Genomic DNA, 19980 nt, shown 5'->3' with positions numbered 1-19980 from the left:
CATCGATTGCTCTGTGATCGACTGTCATGTCCCCTTCATCCACACGCATTGGGAAACACATGGTGGCGAAGTGGCTCCATACAGAGTGCAGTTCGCCAGTAATCAGATGTGTTTTCCTTAATAGTTTACAGTCTAAACAATATAAAATGTCGCAGGTTACAGGCCCCGGTTCTTCACCGAAAATACAAAGTGAGTATAATGGTGTGCCTAATACAAACAACAGCTGAAACGTTTAGCTTAGCTAAATATGAGATATCCAGCTGATTTTGCTTAGTAGTATTCATAGTGTTTTTTCTATTGCAAATCGTTTCTTTATAAGCTGTGTGGCGTCCAAAATGATGTGGGTATTTACCCAGTTACTTAAGATATTGCAGATGTAGACTGTGTTTGTAGGAGATGTAAGATGTTCTCCTCATGCTCTTCTCTGTAGGTATCTGATAGATGATGTTTCCATTCTCCATCCCTGCTGCCTCGGAGGTGGTGGACCTCAGTGGTGTCATCAACAAAATGCTGGAAGCTAAGAATGGTCAGCTTGTTAACCATTCATTCTTTTTGGATCACTTGTTTTTCACCTTGTTATGTTGCAGCATATACTTGCCTACCATAACACTTACTAAAAAATCATTTTCAAAAACATTGTGCAACTTAGAATCTAATAATAAGATTCTCGCAATTGATTTAAGGATACAGAAACGTCTTAATTCTTGACTTTCTCATTTCCTCAATGAAGTGACCATTGTCACTAAACGTATAGGATGGGTTGGGGTTTTATTGAAGTTAGGATGTTTCTGTAATACAGCCCCAGATTCTGACTTTTGGCGCAGCAGTGCTTGATTATATTTTCCTTCTGTTTGTCATTTAATTAATTCACATCACTCATGTCTCTTTTACAGATGGACACAAACATGTTGAGTGTGATTTCCTGGTCGAGGTCAGTTTCTCCGCACCTCACTGGCCAATCACATGGAGACAGAGAACATCTCAACGGTAAGGCAAATGCTTTTAATGTAGTTCTCGCCAGCAACACATCATATGGACTGACTACAGACTCTGTTATGCATATTATGCACACAACAATTACACGCTTCAATCAAATTGCTTGACAGTAACATATTGTTTCAGTCAGACTATTTAAGACTGAATTTAAAGAATTAGTTAAACCAGAAAATTAAAATGCTGTCATCATTTACTCACCCCCCCTTGTTGTTCAAATCTGTAAGACTTCTGTTTATCTTTGGAACTCAAATTAAAATTTAGATTTAATATTGTCTCTAAACATTTTTACTAAATATTTATATTTCCGCAAATGACAAAATGTTTCTTTCAACTGTCTCTCTCATCAAAAATCCTAAAATAATAAAATAATAAGCAGGACTTCTGTTTTCCAGTGTTGTTAATAAGAAAATAAATATTTATTTAAAAAATCAAATAAGCCATAATAGAATGATATCTGTCTGATAATGTGACACTGAAGACTTAAGTAATCGCTGCCATAACAGGAATAAATTACATTTGAAAATGTATTACAGCTAAAAAAAAAAAAAAAAAAAAAAAGAATAAGATTTCGTAGATTCAAATGGGAAAAAAAAAGACTCTGTAAAAGTTAATCCATATGAAGTGGTGTAATTGTTTAACTCTTTTCAAGCTGTGTTTAATGGTTATACTGCTTAATCTGTTCAACATGCAAAATATATTTGCAGTTTGGTGTAAATGCTGATGTGTTTTGTGTGTGTGTGTTTACAGGAAAGAAGTGGTGGAAATAGAGGTTATGTAGTAGAGAAGTTTCACAGCCCCGCAGCCAGAGGAGTGTATCATGCATGATGACTGGATCAGATCCGTGGAGGCAGATTCTGAATGGTGCGATTCAATGCAAAGTCAACATTAATTTGCTTGGACTGTTTTATGGCTGATATATAAAATCTCTGCTTTCCTCTGCCCGAATCCCAGGATCCTCACAGGCTCTTTTGATAAGACTGCACGGATTTGGTCTATGGAAGGGAAGGCAGTGATGACTGTGGCTGGACACACTGATGTTGTGAAGGATGTAGCCTGGGTGAAGAGAGGTAGAATCTTTTCAGTATGAGAGGCCTAATGAAATGTGTATGAATCTGATGAGTGTAATCTGAGAGCTAATGATGCATGAGGTTTCTGATTTTGTCAGTTCTTTTTTCTGTTTGATGGTTCTGTGGCTTCTAGATGGTCTGAGCTCTCTGCTCCTGACCGCATCTCTGGATCAAACAATCATGTTGTGGGAGTGGAATTCCGAACGGAACAAAGTGAAGGCTCGACACTGTTGCCGTGGACACGCAGGAAGTGTAGACACAGTTGCTGTCGACCCCACCAGGACAAAGGTTTGTGTGTTTGCTACTCTTTCTGTCTGTCTTTTCTAATGTTAACCAAAACACCATCATACATTTAGTGTGCTAGACATACTGGATGTATGTCTCATTTTTGTTTTCTTTTCAGTTTTGCAGTGGCTCATGGGACAAAATGCTTAAGATATGGTCAGCAGGTATGTTTTCTTTAGAACATTCAACGAGATGTTTAATTCAGAAAGACAAGATGAACATTCACCTTCAACAAAGAAAGCAATTAAATGATGTCAAGTAATTCTTTAAGAAAAAAAGCTGACTTGTAATTATTGTTGTCATCAGTGCCAACAGAGGAAGAGGATGAGATCGAGGAACCCAACAGGCCACGCAAAAAACAGAAAACAGAGCAGATGGGGCTCACGCGGGTTGGTATCTATGCATGTTCTTGACACAAGGACTCTTTTTATTAATTGACACTCTGCAGTTTTATAAATTCTTGTTGTTATTCTGCTCTAGACTCCCCTCATGACTTTCTCTGGTCATAATGAGGCAGTGTCCTCTGTGCTCTGGATGGACGCTGAGGAGCTGTGCAGTGCATCATGGGATCACACCATCCGTCTATGGGATGCAGAGACTGGTGGACAGAAGAATACAATAGTGAGTGACACCAGTTCATCATAGAGCTTAGATTCTCTGCTTAGATATTTCCCGCCACCGTCCTCGGGCCGGGTCGGGTCGGGCCCTTGATAAAACACATCACGTGTCATGCACAGCGTCTCGTCCACTCGCATTCGCAGTCTCGCACGCGTGACGCATCACATCTGCTGTGCGTGCATTACTATTCAGTAGCTTAAGTGCAACATGGAGCTTGAAGAAGCAAAGAAAAAAATTAAAACAGGAGAATTAACTTTGAGCAAGTTTGGAGGAAACATTTTAAACTAGTCGTGGGGAGTGACAACATATGTGTTGGCTTTGTCTCGTGCATTAAATGCGGCACGCTGCTCGCCTATGACAGCAAAAAAAAAAAAAAAAAAAAACGGTCTCAGGCCCATCATTTTCTGTGTGTCATCATTGTTCACGGTTTTATTTTTTTTTATTTTTTATTTTTTACGTTTCTTCATTCGGAATTTCAGAACCATTTACGATCCATTCAGTTATTTCTGAATAAACAAACAACGCAGTTTACATGCTTCTTCCTTGTTGTATTATTCATTAAGATAAAAATTAATAAATGCACGCACAATTATGAACTTGATAAATGTTACAGATATGTTTTACTATGCACAAACAAATGCCTTTCAACTTACATGTGCAAAATTCAGAATTAAATGAATGTGCTGCAATTTGTACAAAAAGAGTCTGTAGTAGCCTGCGTATTTTAGCCATTAAATAAGCACATTTAGTTTCAAGTTTTGTTATGAAGAAAGATTTTCTTTAAAGTGAATTGCGTTTAGTATAATTTGTATCTTAATTTTAATAATTTTTTTCATCAACCAATTGCCTGGATTTAATACATAAAAAGCAAATATAGCAGACAATATAATAATGACATGGAGGCGCCAGCGCGCTGCGGTCACACTTACACCATTTGAAACTCACCGAATTTACAAATGCACATCTTGCTTGTTGCTCACACACATATTATGTTGAAATAACAATATGTTGAAGTAACATTATTAATAATAATTAATCTTTAAGAATATTGATTGAGTGCTGAATGTTTGTGCTTGTTCAATTTAATAAAATTAAAACTTTAATTATGATAATTAAAATAATTGAATATTTAATATTGAGTGTGGCCAATTTTTGCTCATTTATTAATAGTATTTATATAATATATGTATATATAACTGCGCAGCTCCCCCCTGTAGCCTAAATGATCTAGCACAGCAGCACCTGCATTAAAAAAAACATCTGGTGCCGCCCCTGGTTTTAACGGCCCACATATTAAAAATGGTCGGCTTTATATCGGGCTCGGGCTCATAATTACAGTGAACGTGTCGGGCCGGACCGGGCTCTGACACAACGTGCTCGGGCTCGGGTAGGGTCGGGCTTGATTTGTTGGGCCCGATCTAAGCCCTAGTAAATCACAGAAATATAGTAATAGATCTATTATATAAATTTTTTATGTTATTTATTTATTTATTTATTTATTTCAAGAACATATTATAACATTTTTCATGTCTCTAGTGTCTGCATTGTGTCACAGATGTGGACAGGAAAGCATAATAAAATGTTATCTATTAACTATTTATAAATAATATTAATAATAACAATAATTTATTTGTTTTTGTTTCTAAATAGTTTATAAATAACATATTAAAGGTTACATGTGTTTTTTAAATTATTTATAAATATTCTTATTTACTTTTTACTTATAACGTAGTCTTTTTTACTTTTATTTATAAATAATAATTTGATTAATAATAATAATACAACTAATTATTATAAGAATTTTTGTAATAAAATTGTGATGGGTGGGGGTATGGACAAGTGAAGTGTGTAGTTTTTGCACCACTAGTGTCACCAAGCATAAAATAATGACTGTTTTCAGACTTGTTTCTGAAATTTGACAGACAAATGGAAAGTTCCTTAAAGGGATACTCCACCCCAAAATGAATAGTTTGTCATTATTCACTTACAAACAAAAATTACAAAACCATTAAAAAATCAATTCGTCAACAGTCACAAGCATGCACTGTTTTCTTTCAAATCAAGGGAGGCCTGTGACTGCCAAGTAAATACTTGTCAATCTCCATAAAAAGTATTAAAATCTCAAACAAAATACAAAAACACCCATAAAAAGCGCAATCTGTGTTATATGAAGCGTGTGTGTGTATGCTCTTCTATATCACTCTACGCCACAAGGATGCGCTGTTTTATTTCAAATCAAAGCTAAATACACGTAGAAACAGTGCATCCTTGTGGCGCGGATGACACAGAAGAGCATACGGTGATATGGAGAGACACAGAGGAGACTGTTGACAAAGGATTTTTGAATAAAGTTGTTATTTTTGTTTTCTTCGCTTACGCTTAAAAAAAAGTGTTCCCGTCGCTTCATATAACCCCGATTGCACATCTGATGGCAGATGGAGAATTCCGATGACGACTTTCATACCTTTTATGAACCTTGACACTGTTATTTACTTGGCAGTCTATGGGACAGTCTCAAGCCTCCAGATTTTCATCCAAAATATCTTAAATTGTGTTCCTAAAGACAAATGGAGCTTTTACGGGTTTGGAACGACATGGGGGTAAGTGATTAATGACAAACTTTAATAGTTAACCTAAATTGTACACCATTGGTTTAGCCACTGTTGATCTGTTGGGCTGATCACAGTGTTTTCTGCTTACTATAAGTCTCTGCATATTAAGTTGGGTCAGGAGAATGTACTTTAAGAAATGAAAAATATACACACATTACCTTTAAGGACTGTTGGGTTTACAGACTGATGTTCTTGCATTGCAGACGGGGAGTAAGGTTTTCAGCTGTATCTCATACTCTCCACTGTGTCGCCGTCTGGCCTCGGGCAGCACTGACAGACATGTTCTTCTGTACCACACAACAAAAAAAGACTACCATAAAACACACAAAATAATGACCTTTCCATACTAAGCTATTGTCATTGCTCATATCTTTCGTTTTGTCCAGACGGCTATCTAGTTCTCCTGTCTCTAACGTCCCATAATGGTTGGGTGACGGCAGTCAGGTGGTCTCCATCTCACGAGCATCAGCTGGTGTCAGGATCTCTAGATAATGTGGTCAAACTGTGGGACACAAGGAGGTGTGCGACTTACAGATACATTACAACCCAACACCATCCCGTTCCCACATGTCTGTCCCTAACAGTCCTGGTTTCTTCTTTACAGCTGTAAAGCTCCACTGTATGATCTTGCTGCCCATGAAGACAAAGTAATGTGCGTTGACTGGACAGAGAATGGGGTATGACAAACCATTAAAATATTTGTCTGTTTTACTAGCACTGTTAAATACGCCGAGAAATCAAATGGGTTGTTCACATCAAAATGAATATTCTGTGCGACAGACATTTTAATTGTAGACAAACTTTGATGTTGGCTTGGAAGTTTGAAATACTTCCAAAAAATTTAATAACACACTGATTCAACACACTGCTAGCATGTTTTAAGTTGTAAGTAGCATGTTGTATAGCATGATTTAGCAGGCTGCTATAATGTTTCTAGCATGATTTTACACTGCTAACATGTTTTAGCACATTGCTAGTATGGCATTTTCTAGCATGATTTAATATACTGATACATGTTTTAACATGAGTTAACATTTTAAACAAATTTATTTTTGAATGAAAGGCTGGTAATGCTTCTATTTAGACTGACACAACCATTCACATTTTCTTCAGTGTGATGTATTTTTTTATTTTATTTTTATAGAGACATCACACTACGATAAAATGTGCTCTAGAATGCCAATGTCTCGTCTCCTTAAGATATTAATAACGCTGGCAATTTCTATAGCCACAATAAAATTATTTGTTGGTTTGCACACCTAAAAATTGTTTATGGTAAAATGCCCAGAATATGTTATTTTGAAAATGTTTAATTAGCCATAGTACAAGGCAGTGGTTCTCAACCAGGGTCCTCAACAAATTCCCAGAAAATTGTTTACGATTTATTTTTTAACATGATCTTAATTAAATTTTAATAACACTAAATATTGAAGTGACATCATATTTTTGAGTTTATTTGTTTTTATTACAACCAGAGGTACTTGTAAGCTTTTAAATGTTGTCTTGGATAAAGAGGATAAAAAAGGTTGAGAACCACTAGTGTCTCTAAGGATTTGTCCTGTACCTACTTCCTGTTTCAATAGAAAATCCATCAACAACACGGTAAAGAAAACTGTATGTTGAACCATTTCATGGAGTCTTTAACAATGAGTAAACTTGAAGGATATTTCTGTGGATTTATCACGATTTCTTTTCTTTGTCTGCTTTCGCCTCTAGCTGATTTTGAGTGGAGGAGCAGATAACAAACTCTACACATACAGATACTCGGCATGTGTCTCGGATGCAGGAGCGTAGAACAGTCTTCTCTGGTGCCTGTTGTCATTTTACTTTGGAAACGTCGTGGGAACATAAGCAACATCAACTTTTACTTTATAGACCAGCTACAAACATACAACAAAGCCTTACGAGAGACAAACACATAGTTCATGAACAAATTTCTGTGCAAAATCACGTGTAAAGCTATTCTTATGTGCATTGTCACATTCAGTTCATTGGAGTGCTTTACATATGAATGAAGGGTTTCAAGGATCATTTGCTCTAATTTGATGAGCTTCTGTTCAGTGAATTAAACCTAATTGTCTCATCCAACCTCATTCGATGTGACCGTTTACATAACGTGTTTAAGTAATCAGTAAGTTCTGCTCATGTTTTATGAGTAAGGCACATAGTCATCGTATGTTTTTGTTCACAGTGATATTACAGCGTCCTGAAAAACCAGTCATGTGTCAGTTTTACTCTGTTGCCTTTTCATAACAAAATCTTAAAAGTTAAAATTGTTAAATTGTTGGTTAGTTGTGTGATTAATTGTGAAGTGTTCTTTAGTTTTAATAATTTTGAATTCGAAAGGATGTATTTTGATTGTTCTTTCACACGTAACATCCTGTCTTTAATTATTATACTGTTCCAGATAATGTTGATCTCGGGACTGTATTGAAGTGAAATAAATTCTAAATTACAGTTCAAATGGAGAAAGTGTTTTTAGCTAATTACGCCAGGTCGAAATTTCATCTGTTAGTGTGCAGTCAGTGATCGTCCAGCCGGCAGGTGGCGGTAGAGTTCTGAGTGGGTTTACGGTTCTCAACCGGTTTAATCCGTTGAAGAAGAGCGTGCTGGACATGGCCGCTGCAGCAGTACTAATCAATGCTGTATTTTTATATTAAGATGTGTTAAACCACCACTGAATTCATAAAAAGAGAGTGTTTTTTTAAGGCTGACACCATGGGGAAGAAAGATAAGAGTGATCGAGGTAAGATGGATGCCATGCTTTAGAAATAAACACGATTTAATCAAAGTTTGATGTTCCATGATGTTATCCAAGTTAGCATGTTTAACTAATGCAGCAGAAACCATTACAAAGGCACGATGGATTAAAGATAACCATGAGCTTATTTCTGTTCAAAAGTAATATCATATAAACACTGTGGTATACAATCTAAACAGACTCCTAAATCAGGAGTAGCTCAGCTTGTGAAAATGAAATATCATTACTTACAGTATATTGCACTTGTAATATATTAAAAGGAGTATTGTGTGTATATATACACAAATAAAGAACATACTTGCAGATAATCTAGTTGTAATGAAATAAAATGGCGCTTAGGGGTGCTTAAAGAAAGTACACCTTCAAGAATGTTGTTTTAAGTACACTTTGCATAAATATATTTTGATAATCTTTTGTCATGCTTTGAAGAAGTACACTTATTTTGACGTGTTTAGTACAACATACTAAAACACATGTGAAGTACTCGATTACAACGTTTTTGATATTACATTTAAAGTTATTTTAAATGTACTAAATTGTACTATAATTGCAAATGTGTAATTAAAATTGAATTCAAATTTATGACATACAAAGTTTAACCAGAAATAGCATTTTAGTTTACTATAAATGCTTGTCAGTAAACACACCATAAAATTTTAATAATATTTCAATGACAGTACTGGTAATTATGAAATTACATAGAAATACTTGAGTGGATCAAAAAATCATTAATAAGTTCAGTTAACCTCACTTAATAAATTAATTGTCAAAAAACATTACATTCACAGCCACACTTAAGACTATTCTTAAGTATATTATTTACATTATAGACACTTAGTGTAAAAACTATGTTAAAGTGTAGATCCAAATATTGTTTCTAAATGCTGTTAAATGAAACTATTGCGAAAAACACCTGAGCAGCAAGGTCTTTAGATTCTTTCTTTGGAACTATAACCAGATCTTCTAAAATCGCTTAAGTGTTTTTTTTTTATTTTCTTTTTTTACTTTAGATAAAAAGTCCAAGAAACGTTATTATGAGCAGGAAGAGGATGATGAAGAGGTGATGGGCGGTGAGTCTCAGGAGGCAGTTCCAGCAGCTGCTGGAAAAGCAGGTGGATGAATCCAGCACTAAACTGGATGAGTACGGAGCCAAAGACTACAGACTACAGATGCTTCTCAAGAATGACCACACTTCCCGGCCCCTGTGGTGGTAAGGCTAAAGATCCTTGATTTATTCGGCAGTTACAACAGAAGCTACGACTATCCCATTATGTATGTGTTTGACTGTTATAGGCTCCTGATGGTCACATCTTTCCTAGAGGCTTTCTCTCCAGTGTATAAATACGCTCAGGACTTCCTGGTGGCCATATCAGAGCCGGTGTGCAGACCTACCCATGTGCACGAGTACAAGCTGACGGCTTATTCTCTATACGCCGCCGTGAGCGTCGGCCTGCAGACCTCTGACATCATAGAGTACCTGCAGAAACTCAGCAAGACCTCTGTGCCAGACGGCATAGTGCAGTTTATTAAGGTGTGTGTGTGCTGGAAGTGAAGTCTGTGTGAACCATGATTGTGGGAACCACTCCATACTCTTAAACCAATGCACTTGCACATACACACTCACACTGTGTGTATTACAACTCTTTGTTGAATTGCATGTTTCTCATTTGCAAGTCGCCTTATTTTTGTTGTTTGTTTTTTTGTTTGTTTTTTTTTTTACATTTATTATATATAAAAGCCACTCTTTTACTCTCTGTTCTCTTGCAGTTGTGCACAGTGAGCTACGGTAAAGTCAAACTGGTCCTGAAACACAACAGGTCAGTTCGTTCTACATAGATTCCTCTTTCTTTACTTCTTACTAAAGAAAGGTTAAATAATTAGTTATGTATGAGCATTTGTGTGTTTGTGTGTGTTGAGAACAGGTACTTTGTGGAGAGTGCGTTCCCTGATGTCATTCAGAGGCTCTTACAGGACCCTGTGATTCGGGACTGTCGTCTTCGCTCTGCTGAGGGTGAGGAGACCGAGCTCATCACTGAGACCATCTCTAGCAAATCTGCAGTAAGTGTGAGCACAAAACATGTTGTCTAGGTGGAAACATTAAGACACTTACAGTGGAGCTAAACTAAGGCTCATTTCTGGTACCATCGTCCTGTCCAGATCTCAAAGACTCAGCAGGACAATGGTGGTCCATCCACCTCCCAGCCAGAAGACGGGCAGCGCACAGGAAATCAGGTGCCAGAGGACATCTTCAGTTACTACGAGCAGATGGACCAAGAGGAGGAGGAGGAGGAAGAGACACAAACAGTGTCTTTTGAGATCCGTCAGGTATGTGAATGAGAATGTTACTTCATTGTGAGTTTCAGGTTAATTTACCTTAACTGTTCCTTTGACAGGGTTGGTTTAGTTTAAATTGTTATTAAGTGAAGATTTCATGCACTGTAATCCAACTCTTTCTTCATATTTGTGCTGGGACTTGTTAGGAAATGATAGAGGAGCTTCAGAAACGTTGCATTCAGCTGGAATATCCTCTCCTGGCTGAATATGATTTCCGTAACGACACGGTGAACCCAGACATCAACATGGACCTGAAGCCCACTGCTGTGCTGAGACCATATCAGGAAAAGAGTCTGAGGAAGATGTTTGGGAACGGCAGAGCTCGATCTGGAGTCATCGTCCTGCCTTGTGGTAATTAATCAGTTTGCTTCTTCCCAGAAGCATTCGATGCCTAGTCTTGGACTGTAGGGTGTTGTGCATCCTTTAAACAGACAAGGCTTTGGAAAATGTCATTATAAAATGTAGTAATGATATTTGGGAAATTAAATTATATAAAATGAATCATTTCATACTATTTTCCATCAACTTGGGTTTAGAAGCTCTTTGAATGTTATTATTGAGATAAACTGAAAAGAATCTACATTGAAGTCTTTTGTTATTCTACTGATGTGTCCCACAGGTGCTGGAAAGTCACTGGTGGGCGTCACTGCTGCCTGCACAGTGCGTAAGCGCTGTCTGGTGTTGGGAAACTCCTCTGTGTCAGTGGAACAGTGGAAGGCTCAGTTTAAGATGTGGTCCACCATTGATGACTCCCAGATCTGCCGTTTCACTTCAGATGCAAAAGACAAGCCCATCGGCTGCTCGGTGGCCATTAGTACTTATTCTATGCTGGGCCACACCACCAAACGCTCATGGGAGGCTGAGAGGGTCATGGAGTGGATGAAAAGTCAGGAGTGGGGGCTCATTATACTAGATGAGGTGCACACAATCCCAGGTAGGTTTAGTGTGTGAACATCACACACCATAATTGCAACTTGATAAAACATCAAGCGAGAAATCGTGTCGTCAAATTTTTTTTTGGGCCACTTGGATTCTTTTTTCCTTGTTTCACACTAGTTAGCTCCACCCACCGTGTAATTACAAGACAGATGGGACGTTTCCTTACTGTGGTCTTGAAGGGATATTCCACCTAAAAATGAACTTTTTTCAGCAGTTTATTTTCAAAACCTCTTCAAAACCACAAAAATCACAAAAACATTATAAAGTTAATCTATATGAAAATATATATATATTGGGATGAATATATACTTGGTTTTATCCATGGGTATTTTCTGAAGAGGCCAAAATCACTTTCTATTAGGGCTGGGTTTTGACACAAATTTCACGATTCGATTTCATTCTCACTCACAAGCTTGCAATTCAGTTTGATTAAAAATTAAATACATTTAATATATAAAAACTACATTACATGCAAAATATACCAAACAAAAAAAAAAATCACAAAAAAAAGTTTAAAATGTACTTGAGAGTCAGTTGGTACAACATTAATATTGAATGTTAAAATTGACTGATTTGTTAAATTACACTTAATGAAGTTTTTGAACTAATAAAGTTACAATTACTTAATAATATTTCTACTTCAATTCATTTTTTTTTATATAAACTTAATGGATTTATTCCAAAATATGAACTGAGGCACTACAGCGATCTGTCACTCCGCATTAAACAGCAACAAAACGCCATTTATTGTTTGAATACTGCAATACAATGGACAGAATTTGAAATCTGAGACTTTTTTTCATATTAAAAGTACCAAAGCACAATGCTAATTGTGATGTATTGGATGGGACGTGCCCTTCAACGTTCCGTCCTTTAACTGAAAACTAGACTGATTGATTCTTGGGATTTAAGAATCGATTAATATCGAGAGAGATCGATATTTTTTACCCAGCCCTACTTTATATGATGAAAAGATTTAGTTTAGGCTTTTATTCAGATTTGAGCAAACATGCATCTATAATGCACATCAAACATGGTAAACAGAAGCAGAACCAATGAGGTTGTTTTTCACATCAAGTTCAGATGTTTGTTTTCCGTAGTTTTTAGCTGTTTAAATCAGAAAATTGTGAAGAAGCAAAATTACAATTATAGTAGGAATATCTTCTAAATGGGTGGAATTTTGTCTCTTAGCTTAGCATTTCACTTTTATTGAGAACCGAGAAATTATTTAAACACAAATAACATTAGTGAAAATGATACAGATTCCTGACTGTTTTGTGTTCATATTGCAGCAAAGATGTTCCGTCGTGTTCTGACGATAGTCCAGGCTCACTGTAAACTGGGTCTCACTGCCACACTAGTGAGAGAGGATGATAAAATTGTCGATCTGAACTTCCTGATTGGGCCGAAGCTCTATGAGGCGAACTGGATGGAACTACAGAACAGTGGTTACATTGCTAAAGTCCAGTGTGCTGAGGTGAGGGTCTTACTGAAACAATTATGTAACAGGAAAGAAATCGAACATTCCTCCCCAAAGTACAAAAAAGACAACAAACGACTTTTCATGTGCATATATCATAATGTGAACTTAGGTTGATGTCTGAACCTTCTCAGGGGGTAAACAAGGAGCATGAAATTGTGAAACATTGTGTTGGGAGGCTTTGGAGCCTGGCGTACAAAGAAAATACAGTACAGTTATTCAGTATTACCTCTAAGTTTTTGATCTTACTAAACAAAAGCGGACCATTTAGCCACATGAGCAGAAAAGCAAATGTGCTGACTCATGGATTGTTCACTTTACGCTGAACAGCATCTTCTCAAAAAGGCTCTATAAATATTTTTAAAAACTCCAATGCAAAGCATTTAAAAAAAGTTTTGGTAAACTTTTTAACATTTTTTTTTTTTTTTTTTTTACTTAAAATCTGTTGCAGTCAAGTCAGTCAGTAAGTCAAATATATAAATTAGATTACGCTATAAATTTAATGTATACAGGGTTTTTACATGGAACACTTAAAAAAAAAAAAAAAGATTTCATGTCCTGAAAAAAGTGGAAATTAAGAAATCATAAAAGGTCATGGAAGTTCTATTTTCAGTGTATTTATTTTTCACAGTTACTATTTTTTATTCAACTGAAATAAATCTATACAGTTTTAGATGTAAATAAGAGTATCTGATTATTCTAAAGGAAAAAAAATAATTTTATAACCTATTAACCTATTTTTCTTAAATGTATACATGCATATGTACACTCACGTTATGTAAACAAATCTTTTATTCTGGATGCGATTAATCCTTTGATAGCACTAGTTTATTTCCTTTTAGTGTATATAAAAATCTGTAGATAAGGTTTACATGTTTATAATAATTTTCATATGCGTTTTAAGCTGTTTTAATTAAATAGAAGCTTCATAGATTAATGATCATGAGAGTTTGTTGGATAAACCTTTTGAGGAGCTAATCCATGTACCTAATCAAGCTAACTGGAGGGGTGAAGTAATCCAATGGGTTTTGTAGAAAATGCAGAGAGCTTTAAGTTTAGTGTACATTTCCCTCTCACTCTCTGTGCGTCTAGGTATGGTGTCCCATGTCTCCTGAGTTTTATCGTGAATATGTGGCCATAAAGACGAAGAAGAGAATTCTGCTTTACACCATGAATCCTAACAAGTTCCGCGCATGTCAGTTCCTGATCCGCTTCCATGAGCGGAGAAACGACAAGATCATCGTCTTTGCCGACAACGTCTTCGCTCTGAAAGAATATGCCATCCGCCTGAACAAGTAATCCTTCTCATTCAAACACATATGCATACACCAGTGCTTTGTTGTAAAGCTCAATAGTCATATCCCACTTTTTCAGTGGCCTCTAGGTAAGCATGGAATATTTTTTTAGTTAAAAGGTTTTTGTCAATCAGAAAAAAGACAGCTTGATTTATGCACGAATGAACTGCTTGTTAGATGCTTTCAAACATAAAACCTTGGGTTAATTACTGTTAAATTGGCATTAATTGCATTACATCTGCTGTTCACACAAGCAGCAGTTTTTCTTATTGATGGAACTCTCTTGGGTAGTGCAGTTTTTCAGTTAATAGAACATGAGTTTTAAAAGCTTGATTTGAAATCACCTCAGAGGTCATGCTATGTCCGTCTTGAAAAGTTTAAGCAATGTTGCTAAATGCAATTTCTTTATGCAGAAAAATATTTTTTTTCTGGGCATTTTAGGGTCTTTTCAGGACCGTATTTTATTATTATTTTTTTTTAATTTTTTCATTTTAATGCTACTCAAAAGCATGTTAAGTGTTCAGAAACGTGCAGTATCAACAAAGTCATAAACTTACTAAAAGCTGGTAATGAGCAGCCTACACAAAAGAGCTCAACACACCGCATGAGCTCAAATGATCCACAAAAACGTGTGTAAACCTGTGTGTGTGTGTCCGGGTGTTCTAGAGTGCAATTCTATGAGACTGGCCCTGGCGCAACCTGTAATCAGCTTTACTTTGCTGTTAATCACCTTTAACTTTGCCAAATGAATAGGCTTTTCCTTGTCAAGTGTGGAAAGTTTTTTTGAAAGGCTATACTCTGAATCTCATACTGTATGGCGACACTGTAGGACTTTGAGCGTTTGTGAGGTGAAGTTTGCAAACTTTCAGTGGTTTCTTTATATTTTTATTTATAGAATTTGATCATTTTTATATATAATAACACACAATGGGATTCTGCTAAAAATATCCTTCGAGGTCTGTAATTACATTATATTTTAGCAAATATGTAAGTGTGTGAACTCCCTTTTATGAAATGTTTTCTTCAACATGCTCAAGATGATATATAGGATTTTTGGTATACATGTACATATGTACACATACATTCTCTTTTGTTCTTTCTCGTCAGACCGTATATTTATGGACCCACATCTCAAGGAGAGCGCATGCAGATCCTTCAGAACTTTAAACACAATCCCAAAATCAATACCATCTTCATCTCCAAGGTAAATGCTCACTTCCCTGTGAAAATGTAGATTAGTATTTTTAATTTTTAACTTTTAATTTCTGAGGTGTTATTCTTAGCCTCTTTTACACAAATGCAACCTATGTCAAGAAATAATTCTTTTCATTTTAAGTAGCATTTAATTGAATCTCAACACTACTTTTACACAGTCAGAAGTTGGTGTGTTGCTGTAAATGCAAAGTTAATAGAGTTCAGCAGAGGTAATGTACACTGATGTGATCCTTTAATTCCCTTCAGAACTTGACGTTCCAACTATATTTCAAAAAAACAAGTACAGTTCTGCATTTTAGGTACTTTAGAAATACTAATAACATTCAAGATTCTAAAATACCTTAAAAAAAGACAAAAATCCACCATAAACTAACTCGTTTAACAAAACAAACACTCTGCTTGCTGTTTAAAACATCATAAAACTATGTATCTTTCAAATTCTAGCAGACTAAACAATATGTTTCTGAATGTTGTCAAGATTAAACCCTTGTGTCCACAAATCATGGTAAAGTAAATAAAGCAGTAAATATCCATTATTTCGATGATGCCAGTGCTGGAGAGATTACACACTTTAGTTTTAATTTATATGGAACAATGCATTACTCATTTTACATGGGCCTTTCGTTTTTAGAAAAATATGAAATTTTACATCCAACAATGGTTCAAAACATTCATGTCTAATATGTATGATTGTCTAATTGAGACCCTGATTTCAGGAATGCTGGGTTGCTGGCTTGACTTCACATGGCATAACTTTACATTTTACCTTAATGCAAATGTTTGGAAATGATTTGATGGGAAACATGATGCACGTGTGCTGATATGATTGTCCTCAAAAGTCAGGCTATTCAAATAAGATAAGAGCAGCTTTATAGGAAACGGCTGCAGGTAGGGGTGAGAAAAGATGGTATGTAATAGAGACGGTGCATATGTTTTTTTAAGTAATAATGCAATTACGGATGTCTAAAAAAGCCTTTGAAAACCAAAAACTACAACTACAAAGAATACCATATTTATTGATTTGCTTTTTAAATAGGTTCATTTGCATCTTTTTATCTTCATGAAATGCCTTTGCCTTATTCTGCTATAAAATATTAGCTGAAACAGCATTCCGTCCTGTATACAACATCAAGAAAATTTGTTTTAAACTACATAAAAAAAAAAAAAATTAAAGCATGTTTAAAAAAAAAAGTTAACTCCAGGAAATTAACAGTGTATATTATTATGTTACTAAACTAACTGAATGGCTTCAGATTGTAGTTTACAGTGTGTTAGATGTTGAAATGCAACACAGCCATGTCTGTCTTACGTTTTTGTCCCTAGTTTTCTCATATTTGTTCCGTTTGTCTGATTTTACATTAAAGATTTAGGCATTTTGACTTTTACACACCTATTTTGCTGGTTTGCTTGTTGATTACTGGAGCATTGGAATGGTTGTCTTCTTCCATTCTTATTCCATCTTCTCTTGTTTTCTTCTTCTGTCAGGTTGGAGATACTTCATTTGACCTGCCAGAGGCAAACGTGCTAATCCAGATCTCGTCTCATGGCGGTTCTCGTCGACAGGAAGCTCAGAGACTGGGCAGAGTGCTGCGAGCCAAGAAAGGTAACCAGCTATTGGAAGTCAACTTGACTCTAGCAACCCTTGAAGGAATTGCAATTGAATATTTTTGGAAACATTTTTTTAATTATCAGATTATCAGACAAAATTGACCTGTCATGTCTTTTTTTGCACAGGTATGGTTGCGGAAGAATACAATGCTTACTTTTACTCGCTCGTCTCTCAGGACACACAGGAAATGGCTTATTCCACCAAGAGACAGCGCTTCCTGGTGGACCAGGGATACAGTTTCAAGGTTTCAAGATCATATTTGAACTGCAAACACCTGAATTTGATTATGCTGAATGGAAATGTGGCCAAACTGGATAGTAATAATAATGAGTCCCATTCGGTCACATCTCATTCTTTTCATGTTTTTTAGGTGATCACAAAATTGGCTGGGATGGAGGAGGAAGACTTGATGTTTGCCTCTCGTGAGGAACAGCAGCAGCTCTTGCAGAAAGTTCTGGCAGCATCAGATCTTGACGCAGAAGAGGAAGTGGTGATAGGAGAGGTGGGAGGGAAGCCACAGGTATCTCCACTCGTTTTTGTTCCTCTCTGCCGCCTCATTTGTTTGCTGGGTGTGAGGTGCTGTTTTGATCTTGATCTTTACCACAGAAATGACAAACACTGCTCTCAGTTCGGATTTAAAAGAATCCTCACCCAAAAAATTAAACATTTGTCATTTACTTTTTCTTCTGTGGAACATTAAAGCAGATATTTAGCAATGTGTTCATGCTGCGCTGATTGATTGATGATTGCGATGGTCATTATAGAAATGAGATGTTGCGTCTGTGTTCTTTAATGTGCACCTTGTCAGTAAATCACCCAGAGAATTTTCCCCTCCCATCTGCGTTTTTTATGGAATTGCACTCTAATGCTAATTTGCTAATTTTATGCTTCAATGTCTTCAAAGTTTTTGTTCTTAACAGCCTCATTCCATTTCGTATATTATCTATAAAAAACAACTTTATTCAATATTTCTCCTTTTTTATCCTACAAAGGAGAAAAAGCCAGAAGCTTTAGACTGACTAAGTGAGAAAATCAAATGTTCAGGTCAACTGAGAACAGGCCAAGCACTATAAGTTCTTGATCCATATGGCCTAGCATCTTTTCTGCTTATGGTTTATAGCATTTACATACATTCAAGCATTCTATGATTGGGTTAAATCTGTATTTGCATCAAGAGGATTTGTGTTAACCTGCTTAACGAGTCACTAAAGATTGTGTTTGTTTGTTTTTTCACTTATAGTTTTCTCGCCGTACGGGAACTATGAGCTCCATGTCTGGTGCAGACGATACCGTCTACATGGAATACCAGACGTCCCGCAGTGGCAAGTCTTTAGCTGGCAAGAATGTCCATCCTCTGTTTAAACGCTTCCGCAAATGAACACATTCACGGCACGGCTGATGTATTCACAGCATCTGGAGAGACCAGGCCACTTCCAAGGACGCCCAGCATCATAATAAAAGACACATCACGGCTGCTTGTCTCAGACAGACCAATTTAAAGACTGTGAGAAAGAAGCAAAACTGCTGTAATTTCAGAAAGATTAAAAAAAATCTAATATGTATAGTATTACATACAGGATGTTTGTAATTATAAGAATTTCTTTGAATTTGATGTGAGAAACTGAATGGAAACTGAAGGAAGAAGTTTGTACAGAATGCAAAAGCCAAAACAGAGCCTGTTTTTGAAAATTACTTGTAAACTTTTAGCAAATAAAATGTACTTTGGTATCTAAGAAGATTTTATTAGTGCATTTTTATTATCTTATTGTCGATGAATGGTATTTATTAATCTTGGTTAATTTTCATTTATTAAAATATTATTGTTAGTTCGTAATGCATTAAGTAACATTAATGTATACAGTTAGTGAGAGTGGTGTGCATTATTTATTTTTTAATTCAACAGTCCAGAATCAATTAAACTTTTTTTAGGTTTTTGTTCATAAAAATGCTCTTGTGTGGAACTATTTTCTTACCAAATCCAAAGAAGTAGTAATGGAGTAATTGGAGAGAGAGAGTGTTTGTGAATGACCTGAGTCTGTGCTGCTCTCTGCAGAGTTTGGCAGCAGCAGCATCTCTTATAGCGAAGCTGCAAGTTTAACTGCTTAAAAAACAAAGTATTTCAGTAATCGTACTACTATAGTTCACCCAAATGTGGACAATCTGTTCAAGTTGTTCCAAACCTGTATGAGTTTTTCTTCTGTGAAACATAAAAGAAGATACTTTGAAAAATGTTGGTAACCAAGCAGTTGCTGGACTGGTAAAAGAATACTATTAAAGTCAATGGCGACCAGAAACTACTGAAAATATCTTCTTTTATGCTCCAAATGAGCAACTCATACAGGTTTGGAATAACTAAAGGGTGACTAAATTACACAATACTTTTTATTTTATTAGAATTCCATGTAATGTAACATTTTTCCTAATGTGACTAGCAAGCCAATTAACCATGCTTGCGTAACTTGAACTTTTAAGAATAAGTTTTACTAAATAGTGAAGGGGCTCCTTTTACAGTTCAATAATTTTTTTGAAGGCAAAGTTGATCTTTTTTTTTTCAATAATTTTGGGTGGATTATCCCTTTAACAAAAATAAAGATATAAGGTGGAAATAAAGTCTTTGTTGTTTGTCTCACTGTACATCTACTGAATGCAATGTTTTGTTTTCACAATGAACTTGGTTGATCTCTTGTGCCTGCAAATCTAATCCTCTTCTCACAATGGTCCAGCCACTAGGAGAAATCCGGAATCCCTATTCATCTTAATACCTGAGTT

At 36.0% G+C, this 19980-nt stretch overlaps 2 protein-coding genes and 1 long non-coding RNA gene across 3 annotated transcripts; all 3 read left to right on the top strand.

The window, feature by feature from the left end:
* Positions 1-1804: 1804 nt before the first annotated feature.
* Positions 1805-5928, top strand: LOC122137588 (ribosome biogenesis protein wdr12-like). Its single transcript, XM_042725221.1, has 7 exons — positions 1805-1857; positions 1948-2063; positions 2197-2351; positions 2467-2512; positions 2655-2737; positions 2829-2969; positions 5782-5928. The coding sequence occupies exons 1-7, from the start codon at positions 1814-1816 to the stop codon at positions 5926-5928; spliced, it is 732 nt and encodes a 243-aa protein (XP_042581155.1). The 5' UTR covers positions 1805-1813.
* A 17-nt stretch (positions 5929-5945) lies between these two features.
* On the top strand, positions 5946-7519 carry LOC122137638. Its single transcript, XR_006154985.1, has 3 exons — positions 5946-6097; positions 6183-6255; positions 7295-7519. It is a non-coding gene; the product is annotated as an uncharacterized LOC122137638 (long non-coding RNA).
* A 606-nt stretch (positions 7520-8125) lies between these two features.
* Positions 8126-19817, top strand: LOC109045193 (excision repair cross-complementation group 3). The gene is given in 17 exon segments (XM_042725489.1): positions 8126-8324; positions 9350-9444; positions 9446-9580; positions 9633-9650; positions 9652-9870; positions 10107-10156; positions 10262-10397; positions 10497-10664; positions 10820-11024; positions 11293-11607; positions 12905-13089; positions 14185-14387; positions 15495-15591; positions 17088-17205; positions 17337-17455; positions 17582-17731; positions 18452-19817. Coding segments are annotated over 17 exon segments (2379 nt in total). The 5' UTR covers positions 8126-8296; the 3' UTR covers positions 18590-19817.
* Positions 19818-19980: the final 163 nt, after the last annotated feature.

The sequence above is a fragment of the Cyprinus carpio genome, chromosome B6 (assembly GCF_018340385.1).
Source record: "Cyprinus carpio isolate SPL01 chromosome B6, ASM1834038v1, whole genome shotgun sequence".
NCBI classification, from domain to species: Eukaryota; Metazoa; Chordata; class Actinopteri; order Cypriniformes; family Cyprinidae; genus Cyprinus; species Cyprinus carpio.
This window is presented reverse-complemented; position numbering and strand designations above follow the sequence as displayed.

Bases quoted from the DNA above. Each gene is read 5' to 3' on its own strand.
- LOC122137588 (XM_042725221.1), top strand. From the start codon at position 1,814: ATGCATGATGACTGGATCAGATCCGTGGAGGCAGATTCTGAATG. The intron at 2,352-2,466 runs GTTTGTGTGTTT...TTTTCTTTTCAG, and splicing joins TCGACCCCACCAGGACAAAG to TTTTGCAGTGGCTCATGGGA. The intron at 2,738-2,828 runs GTTGGTATCTAT...ATTCTGCTCTAG, and splicing joins AGCAGATGGGGCTCACGCGG to ACTCCCCTCATGACTTTCTC.